This window comes from Neofelis nebulosa, chromosome 18 (genome assembly GCF_028018385.1).
Source record: "Neofelis nebulosa isolate mNeoNeb1 chromosome 18, mNeoNeb1.pri, whole genome shotgun sequence".
NCBI lineage: Eukaryota > Metazoa > Chordata > Mammalia > Carnivora > Felidae > Neofelis > Neofelis nebulosa.
The window spans coordinates 10,077,162-10,087,206 of record NC_080799.1 but is presented as its reverse complement, the minus strand read 5'-3'; the positions used below and the strand labels follow the sequence as shown (position 1 = coordinate 10,087,206).

Genomic DNA, 10,045 nt, shown 5'->3' with positions numbered 1-10,045 from the left:
TGGACCTAGGACGGGAGGTGGACCAGAGCAGCCCAGCCTCCCTTGGGCTGTGTTCCCTGGGGTGGGGATGGGGTTGCGAGTACAGTATCAGGCTGAGTGAGCAGCACACACAAGGCCTAAATGGGGAGACCTGGCCGACAAGCCAGGAGTCAGAGGTTGTGGAGGCAGGAGTCAGAGGTTGTGGAGGCAACTGTATGTTGTATACCGTCTTTGGACTGGATCAGGACTTCGTTTCTCCTGAGCCAAACTTTTCCCTTTGTTGCATTTTGTTTATTGCCGGGTGAAATGATGTGAGATCCCAGTGCTGAGGGAGCAGGATTCCTTGCTTCCCCTCTGAAGTTCTGGCATTTCGTTCACTCGGCACACCTTGCCTTCTATAGTGATCCCAGCATGAGCCAAGATGAGGAAGAAGAGCCTACCTTAGGCCGGTGTGTGGCCTCTCTGGTCATTTTTATACACGTATATATGGTCCTTATAGCCAAAAGCTGAGGTGCCAAGGATGGAACCCAAGTGAGCGGCCATCATACTCCCTTTTGGGGAAATGACGGTGGGGATGGGGAAGGGGTGTGTATCTCGGACCTTCCTGGAAGGTCACCAGATCCCAGGAAGAAAGGCTGAAACAGGACAGCTGGTAAGTGGTGGTGTTACTTCAGTCCACTGTCTCGAATTCAGTGCACTGGATAAGTGCGCTCTATCCTGGTCTTTCCCTCCTCTCAGTTCCTCAGCTGGTGACAAGGTCACACACTGTCACCTGCCTATGATCAGGATCATAGGAGAAGGCCTGCCTTACCTGTGCTCAGTGCCTTGGTTCTCAGGCCCAGCTTGTGGCCTCGGTGGCCATAGGGTTTGTGCAAAGCAGTTGAGGGTCCCTCTGAGGATGAGAGTGACCTGAGTCTGGTCCTCTGAACTTGAAAATACTGAGAATACTCGGTGCTGTTGTGCCCAAGAAGCAGGTGCAGAGAACTCATCTTCACCATTTGCTGTGAGGTCATAGCGTCACTCACGATCTAGCCATCTCACCACCATCTCTTAAGCCTGTCCAAACCTGGGGTCCTCTGACCAGACTTGAGGTGTGTTTGCCTTTCCATCCTGCTTTGGCCCCTTCAGTGTTCACACCCTCAGTCCTGGGAGGGGGCTGCTACTAAACAAAAGAAAGCCTGTTTCAGGAGGACCAAGGAGAGGCTGAGATTTGTGGGTCACAGGCCACATAGCCAACCTGCACACAGTGTTTGGCTGTGGTTGGCACAGTGTCTTAAGAAAACTTTAGCCAACTTTCAAATCTTGGGAGACTGTATACAAATCTAGAATTCTGACTTGTCTCAAAAAAATGAGAAAACGTGCTGCCATTGCCCTCACACACATACTCGGGTGTACTACCACGTGGGAGAAACTGTAACATTTGCCTTTGAGACAGGACATAGCCCCCCATTTCACTGTGTTCCCACCAGCAGACAGGAAATGTAAAAGGCCTTGATCCACACACTTGGACATTTTGCTCATAATAGAGAAGTGTCTATATTCCATGTCTGCTGAGATGGAGAAAAAAAAAAAGAACCATGCATTTCCAAAAAAAAAATGAGGGAGGCTGTATTTCTTTGTGGAAATGGACTGCTTTGCACCTCTGTGACCTTCCTAGCCCTGGCAGACATTTGAGTTTGCAGATCCCTGAGCTACATCATATGTTGTTTTGAGAGCTCACACTTAAGCGGGGAGGCAGAGTGTAAACCTTATTTTCATTGTGGGACAAGAAGGATCTTTTGAGAAGTCCACAGCAATGGCCAAGGTCCTAGACAAAGCCAGAGGTCCTTTGGTACAGTAACATCAATTCCTGCACTCGCACTCAATCTTTTGTATAAAATCCTTGTATATAAGTTGGGATAAACCAGCAGCAAGTCCAACTTGGTCTCTTAAAAACCATTTGATTCTCTCTACACTTAGAGGTCAGGGGCAAGTTCTTAGCCGTGGCTTTGCAGTGACCACACCACAATTCAGTGGTAAAGATTTGAGCCCACTCTGGTTCAGGCCTGCTCAGTTCAGTAAGCCTTGATTGGCTCAAAAAATGGTATTATGTTTTATATTTGAGAAGGAGGGAAGCTTAGGAAAATACTCAAAAGCTAGTGATTCCCAAACAAGGATATGCACATAACAGGCTTTCTTAAATGGTGGGAACTCTTGTGGTGTGTGTGTGTGTGTGTGTGTGTGTGTGTGTGTGTGTGTGTGTTTAAGTTTATTTTGAGAGAAGAGAGAGAAAACTCCAGGCGGGTTCCACACAGGGCTCGAATTCATGAACCATCAGATCATGACCTGAGCCAAAGTCAAGTATCAGACACTTAACCGACTGAGCCGCCCAGGTACCCCTGGAAACTGTTTTTATCAAAAAGAGATAAAAGTTTTGTTCTTTGGACAATTTTTTCTTTTTGGTTTGTGAAAGCACTGGTGGTCTGTAATAGGTGAGACCTTTCTCATGGGCCCCTTGATTTAGATTCTCAAGTTCGTACTCTCTCAAAGAGGAGTGCAGCAGCCAGGAACATACCCTGGGTGCCTGGAACCCCACAACAGAAAGTTCCAAAAGTTGTCTGGCAGCAGAGAGTGCCCAGACCACCTGGAACCTTCCAGAGCCTTCCAGAACATTCCATGTACTTTCAAGCAGGGGGCTTAATGAAGTTTATTAACCATCCAACTCTAAGACTTTACCATGGCCCAGAACTGAGCCCACTCTACTCTGTCAGTATCTGTACCCACCTGCCTCAAGTCTTTTGTGCTGAAGCTGAACACCAAAGAACCTCGTTCCGTACCCCTTCTAAAACTGAGTTTGAACCCTTTGAGGGAGGTAAGGGGTGTGTAAGACTTTTGAAAGACATCATCTAGTTCCCTTGTTAACACTCTTCCCCTCTCAGATCCTCCCTTGGGTCATTCCTGTTTCTACTTACCAGCCCTGGGGAGGGGAGGCTGAGCTACTAGGCTGCGGACATTAGCCTGTGCCTTCTAGAGGCTTCTCCCCAATTCACAATAGTGGAGGAGGATTCAGGCATGCCCAGTCTTAGCTCCTTTTCTCCTTTTGGTTGCAAACGAACAACCCTGGAAGCTGGACCAGGAATGGAAAGCCAAGACAAGGGGGGCCCACCTTGCCCTAGGCTGTGCTGAGAATGTGGGAGGTCTTCCAAAGTTGTTCAGTCTTCTGTCATCTCAGGCAGGTACCTGGTGGTTCCAGTGTCCCTCAGCCCCCAGCAGTTCAAGTGCTGGCAGCAAGGACAGTAGGGGAACCAAGGCCAGTGTGGGGTAGAGCTTCTCAAGTGGGCACTATCTGTGTGCTTTGGCTGGGCCCCTGGCAGGGATACCTCTGCCTGCCTGCACTTGAAGGGCTCTGGAAGGCTCAAATGAGCCAGTCCCTCCAGCCATTGCTTACATCTCTAAAACTCCCATCAAGCAGTCACTGGGGTACTGCTCACACATCTTTGTGGTTGGTCCTCATTCTTCCTGTGGTTTCCACCATTGGTCTTGACTCTGACCTCCAGCTCTACATCTCTAGCCCTTGGAGATTCAGAGGCTAACTGTCTCACTTGTAGCCAGATCCCTCAACTACTCATCATGGGATTTAGTCCCAATCCTCTTTCTCATCATACACACTAGGGACATTCTAAGGAGACCAAAGGCGGTAGTTTGGTGGCTCGGTCCCTCTTACAGTGTAAAACTTCGGTGAAAAGCAGAGCCAACCCAATACTTTAGTCTTTCTAGACGGTTCTATCCCTATTAACATGGACCAAGATCACACTCGCTTCTACAGCACTCTGCCCCCTCTTGTTTGCAGGACCTTCCATGCCTCCCTGCCAAACTTCATCTCCTTAGACTTGACCTAAGCTGACCCACAGCCTGTTTCTGCTCTCCTAACTTCTTGTCCCACACTCATCAGCCAAGCTGGTCACCTAGTATTCACCCTGGCTGAAGACCAATAGAAGCCCTCCATTCCTCAGCGGAGGTGGTCATCCGGCAGGCCAGAGCAGGAAGGAGCAGGCACCACCCTGACTGGGCTTACAGGCGGCCCAGGAGGAGAAGGTGCACACAGGTGAGGCGGTTGGGAGAACAGAGGTGGAGCAGAGAGTGCTTCTGGCCAGAAGTGCTGGGAAGTTAAGAGTTAGGAAAGACTCCCAGTCAGTAATCAGAGAAGGCTTCACGGAAGAGGCAGCAGCAGTGCTGGACCTGAAGGAGCTAGGCTTTTTGGACAGGCAGAAAGGAAGGGAGGGCATCTCAAGAAGAGGAAGCACAGGAACTCCGGTGTGGAGGCTGCAACGGCAGAGGCACAGTGGCTGGTTGAGGGAGCAGAGACGAGTCGGGCAGCAGCATCATCATCCTCATCATCACATTTATTGACGGCCCCTGGGAGGTGGGGCTGGGGACAGAACATACAAAGACAAGGACCTGCCCTCAAAAAGGTTCCATTCTAAGGAGACGGGGACAGAAAAATACAGAATGGTCTTTCCTGGGGATGGCCCACTCTCATCTGTGCAGGTCAGGAGCCCCTGGCCTACCTTGCCCCAGCGACCGGAGCATGAGTGGGGCACAGAGTAGCCCCAGGGCCATGGTGTCCCTGGCCCCGCAGCTGGGGTCTGACCACCTGGCTCCTAGGCTGTGGGCCCCAGAACTGGGGAAAGGTAGGAGCAGGACGCGATGGAAGGCGCTCCCGCGCCCGTTGTGCCAGCCCAGTGGAGTGGTAGGGTGCTTCGGCCCCCTGGGCAGGGTCCCCGGGGGTGGGGGGGGGGTGGGGGGGGGTGGGGAAAGCAGGCACCTTTCCAGGCGCCCAGGCAGAAAGTCCTTTCACTGGGGCTGGCCCATTACCCGGGAGGCCCCAGCCGGGGAAGAAAAAAAGGCAGAGTTTCCTCAGCGCCAGAGACACCCTGCCCACCCCACCTCCGGCCCGCTCTCTGGGCAACTTCCAGGTGACCCTCCTCCCCAGCTCAGCCTCCAGGGCCGGGGACTGCCTGAGGCCAGGGGGAGGGGCCTGCCCCTCCCCCCACCCAGGCAGTGGGGGAGGAGGAGGAGCCACGGATCAAGTTTCTCTGGGCCCCCCACCTGGGGGCCGTACGCCGGATCCTACCGGTGGGGGGGCTCCGGCTGCGAGGGCCGAGGGCTCAGCAGAGGGGCCGGGCCCAGGGGGCACCCGGGGGAGCCCTTCAGGGGGGGCACGGGGCGGGAGTCCAAGGGGGGCAGGCTCCGGGGCACTGCCGGCGGCCCCCGGGCGGCCCCGGTGGGCGGGACGGCCGCGGCGGGGAAGGGTCTGGGGGGGTCCGCGGCAGCGGTGGGGGCTGGCTGGGCAGACCGCTCCCGGCGCCGCAGCAGCTCCTGCAGCTTCTCCGCCTGGGTCCGCCGCAGGTGGGCCAGGGCGCGGCCGCGCTGGAAGGCGGGCAGGAAGGCCTCCAGGCTCTGCTCCCCCAGCAGCAGCTGCTCCATCTGCTCCTGGGGTGGGAGGGCCGGGCCCGTGTGAGAAGCGCACCCCCCCCCCCCCCCCCCGCCCCGAGACCGCCCTCCCTCCCTCCCTCCCCGAATCTCTCCCAGGGGCCACCGCCCCGCAGCTGGGAGATGAGGCGCCCGAGTTGTGGCCTGGGCCTGCCTGGGGCTAGCTGAGGGACAGCGGACACATGTCCTCTACTCTCAAGCCTTGGTTTCCTCACTGTCACCAGACCTACTGGGCGGAAGAGGAGGCAGAATCAGAGATGGGGACACACTTAAACTTAGGTGTCTCTCATCTCAAGTCCAGGGCCAAGGCCCCTCCTCCCCTACCTCCTTCAACTCAGCACTGCGCTCCCAACCCGGCAAGCTTGGAGAAGTCTGTCCCAGCGACTCGGGGGACCCAGTCTACACTGTCCTCCACTGAGACAGTCACGGGTGGGGAGAATGAGCCTTGCCGTCCAATGCGGACAGCAGTGTAGCGGGGCTCTCCTCGGGGCCAGGCACTCCAGGTGGGCTTCCTGGAGGAGGGGCTCTCGACCCTACCATGTAAGAATGAAGGGGGGGGGGGTGATGATAGTTTGGGTCTCCCGCCCTGTCCCCAGGCGCAGCGGCCCCTCCGCTCACCTCAGCTTCCTGCTCAGCTTCTTCCAGCTCTGCCTGCAGCCAGCCCAATGCGCAGTGGGGGCTCCAGCGATGCATGCTTTCCTCTGAAGGCCACAGAGGGACCACAGTAAATAGCTCCTGCCTTCGGGACCCATGGCCTAGGACAGACAGGCCAGAGCCCCAGGGCCCGATCCTGACACTCACTGACCCTGTGTGTGACTCTATGCCTCTCGCTGGAGCCTCAGTGTCCCTATCTGTGCACTGCCCATGGGATCAGTTTGTGAACCTCCCCCCCCCTCCCAGGGTTCTGTCCCCGTCCTAGTGCAAAAGAGGAAGCAGGGGCTGTGTTCCCTGGAGCACCCCAGGCCACTTTCCTTCCCCTACTCAGGGCCCCCAGTTCTACTCATTTACTGCTCACTTCCCCAACTCAGTCTTCCAGGAGGAGGACCCCTAAGCCTCGCCCAGGGAAGAGGTCTGCCCACGTCCTGCCCTTCAGAGCCTAGCACCTCCCCAAGGCCAACCAGCCTTGGGGATGGCCAGCTGCCCCCCCCGCCACAGCCAGTTCTCCCAGATGTCCCTCACCCAGTCGCTGCAGCTTGTCCGCACAGCTCTCGGCCACCTCTCGAAGCTCCTGGTACTTGATGGCGAGGGCAGCCCGGCCCATCTCCAGGCGGGGCCGCAATGCCAGGTTCTCCTTGGCCAGCGCGTGGTTGGAGGCCAGGCATGCCTCGCGCTCCAGCTGCAGGCCCTGGAACTGCCGGCACAGAAGAACCAAGAGGCCCGCTCAGGGAATCTGCCCACGTCCACCTCCTGCCACCCTGGGGGTAACAGGGCCCAAGGGCCAAGCCGAAGGCGCCTCAGCCTTCAGGATGGCGGACTAACAGGTGGAGGGACTGGGAGAGGCCTGGACGGAGCTTTGCCTTGAGGTCCCTCTCTGGGCCTCAGTTTCCTCTCACACAAAGTAAGCTAAAAACATCTACCTTGTGGGGTTGTTGTGAGACCAAGTGAGGAAAACGATGACCGCCTCCACAAATGTTAGTTAATTTTTAATTTTTCAATTAATATGTCTGCTCAGGTCCCTAAGGAGTCCCCCGCCCTCCTCTGTCCCATTTTCCATGCATGGGCAGCTTTCCTCTTATTCCAGGCCTTTGTCTGCTTCCTCCTCAGGTGTTTGTGCTGAAAACACTCCCCCCTGCTCTTACTCTCCAGAGGGATGTCTTGGCCCTGTCCCTGCACGATACCCCCCCTCAAGCCACCCTCTCTTTCCTTCGCACCCCTCCTTCTGCCCTCCAGTGGAATCCCCACACCCCAAGGAATACACACCCCCTTTTCCTCCCTGATCCCCAGCACCTGCTCCCAGCTTTCCTTCTCTTGCAGAAAGCAGACCCCCTTTCTCTCCTGGCTCTGGAGGATGCTTTTTCCTTCTGTTTCTCGGAGGGCCAAGCCCCCCTCCCTGCCCCTGGAGAACGCACTACCCTCCATCTGTCCCCTATAGGATGCACATGCCCCTCCTGTCTGCCTCCCTCCAACATACACTTTCCCTTTCTGCCCCCCACAGACAAGCAGCCCGGGCCTATCTCCTGTGAAATATACAACTTTCTCTTATGGTGGCCTATGGAATACACGCCTCAGCTTCCAGTACCCCTCCCCAGCGGAAGACACAAAGCCCCCTCTTGCACCCCTAGAATGCGGACGCCCTCCCAGAGGTCCCCCCAGGTGTCAAACAGGCCCCTAGTTCTCCCTCTAGAAGGCGCCTCCCCTTTTTGGCCCTACTGAACGTGGGTGTGCGAGACAGGGCCCCCCACAACACAGCCGCCCCCTGTCCCCGGAACACACCTCCCCGGAGCATCCGCTGGAGGACACGCCTCGCGGCCATCCCGGGGGTGCACGGGCGCCTCCCTGGGTCTCCGGCGCCCCACCCGCCCCAGGCCGGCTCCGGGCGCCCCCTCCCCCGGGGGCGACTCCGCGGGGCCCACTCGGACGTGCCAGGTTCCCGCGGCCCCGCGGCCCGGCCCGCGCGGCCCTTTGGTCGGTCGGTAGGTCCGGCAGGCCGCGGCCCGTCCCCCGCGCCCCCCGCCCGCGCCCCCCGCGCTACCTTCCTGCTGAGCCGCACGATCCGGTCCAGCTTGGGCTCATCCTGAAGCAGGTCCCGGAGCTGCCCGGTGCTGAGGATCCCAAAGCGCCCCGGGCTGCCGGGCTCCGGCCCCGCCCGCGCCGCCCGGGCCCGGTACATGCCGCCCGCCCGCGCCCCCAGCTCGGCTGCTGGCTCGGCCCGCTCGGCCCGCTCCGCCCCGGCTCCGCTCCGCTCCGCTCCGGCTCCGGGATCCGGCTCTGGCTCCGGCCGGGCGCGCCGCTCAGCCGCCAGAGGGCGCCCCGCCCGCTCTTAAAGGGGCCGCGGCGCTGGGGCTGGGGGTGGGGCGGGAGGGGGCGGGAGGGGGCGGGCCGCACCCCTGGCTGCCGGGGCAGAGCCTCGCCTCCCGCACCCGCGATCTCCCGGCAAACCCATCCTCCTGCCGCCAGGCGGGTACCCGAGGCTTTTCTCTCCCCGCACCCCTGCTCCGGCCGGCATCCACCACGCCCCCCCAATCCACCCCTCCCCCTGGCGCGGACTCTCCCACCCCAGACGTTTACAGTTTGCAGGGCTATTTCACATTTCTCCCTTGGATCCTCACAACAATTTGCTGAGTTTGGCTGGGCGCCAGGAGCTTCTGCCCTGTTGCTAACTTGGGCAAGTCCTTTACCTCCCCAAGACTCAGTTTTCTCTTCTGTAAAATGGGGTGACGATACACCACGTGAAGATTAGAGCTAGTGAATGCTGAGTGTCTTATCTGTAGGAAGCGAATACCTAATGTGAGTGATGGTTATATTAGAGATGAGGAAACAGATGCACACAGATGATGTAATCTCCCCAAAGTCACATTACAGGTAAATGATAGACATTCTCCTTTCTTCCTGTCTGTGCAGTATAGTATGCACAGAGCACATGGTGCCTCTCTGTGCTGGGCACTGGGCTAAGCTCTGTGAGGGCCTGGTCTCTGCCCTCAGAGAGCTCACGGATTAAGGCAGAGTCACATTCTCAGCTTCCTTTAACGGCAGGTATCAACCACACGATGTCTTCCTTTGTGATTCCCATGTGATGCCAGAGGATGTCATGGACCTTATCTTCAGGAATAGGTTTGGCCAGTGCCATTGTCAGAAAACAGAGAGTAAGTCACTTGTCTAAAACCAAACCGCAGGGGCGCCAGGGTGGCTCAGTTGGTTAAGCGTCCTCTTGATTTTGACTCAGGTCATGATCTCACGGTTCATGGGTTTGAGCCCCGCTTAGAGCTCTATGCTGATGGCACAGAGCCCGCTTGGGATTCTTCCTCTCTCCCTCTCTCTCTCTCTCTCTCTCCCTCCCTCCCTCTCTCTAAATAAATAAATGAACATTAAAAAAAAATAAAACAGCAATGAACAAGCTTATTCCACCTCATCACACTAAGAAAGCACAGAGGTGGGACCAGGGCAATCAGAAAACCTCACAGTGGTGGGGGGCGGGGAGGAAGGAGAGGACACCAGAAGAGGTGACGTTTGAGCAGGGTTTTGAGGGATGAATAGGAGTTCTGAAGCTCCCTATTTTCATAGGGAAAATAGTGAAACCAAAGGGAAGCCCATAAGCCAAGGACTCTCCCAATCCAGCCAGAGCACATATCTCTACATGGTAGAGATATCTGAGAAGCAGAGAGAAAACTGATGGAGCTGGGCGGGACAGGCTTATTGACAGACCACGACGACAATATTGCTTCCACATTTTAATGATAACTGAATTTGGTTTTCCCCTTCAAGACTCAGCTGGAACACCACCACCTCCAGGAAGCCCTCTCTGCCTCCCCAGCCTGGGACGTGTGCCCCTCTCTTCTGCGCTCCCACTGTCCCATCCCTGCTGTCCCTCCATCCTGGTCCTGGCCATTATCAGGAGCACCTCTACACCTGCCAGTTTCCTGGCTATGATCTCCCT

At 57.1% G+C, this 10,045-nt stretch overlaps 1 protein-coding gene across 2 annotated transcripts; it reads right to left on the bottom strand.

Moving 5' to 3' along the window:
- Positions 1-4,343: 4,343 nt before the first annotated feature.
- Positions 4,344-8,390, bottom strand: VPS37D (VPS37D subunit of ESCRT-I). 2 transcript variants are annotated; one of them, XM_058710750.1, is made up of 4 exons: positions 8,144-8,389; positions 6,631-6,802; positions 6,070-6,152; positions 4,344-5,451 (listed from the first exon to the last, which is right to left on the bottom strand). In XM_058710750.1, the coding sequence occupies exons 1-4, from the start codon at positions 8,279-8,281 to the stop codon at positions 5,089-5,091; spliced, it is 756 nt and encodes a 251-aa protein (XP_058566733.1). In that variant the 5' UTR covers positions 8,282-8,389; the 3' UTR covers positions 4,344-5,088. The 2 variants fall into 2 exon arrangements, with proteins under 2 accessions (XP_058566733.1, XP_058566734.1); XM_058710751.1 differs by lacking the exon at positions 6,070-6,152 and having other exon boundaries at positions 8,144-8,390.
- Positions 8,391-10,045: the final 1,655 nt, after the last annotated feature.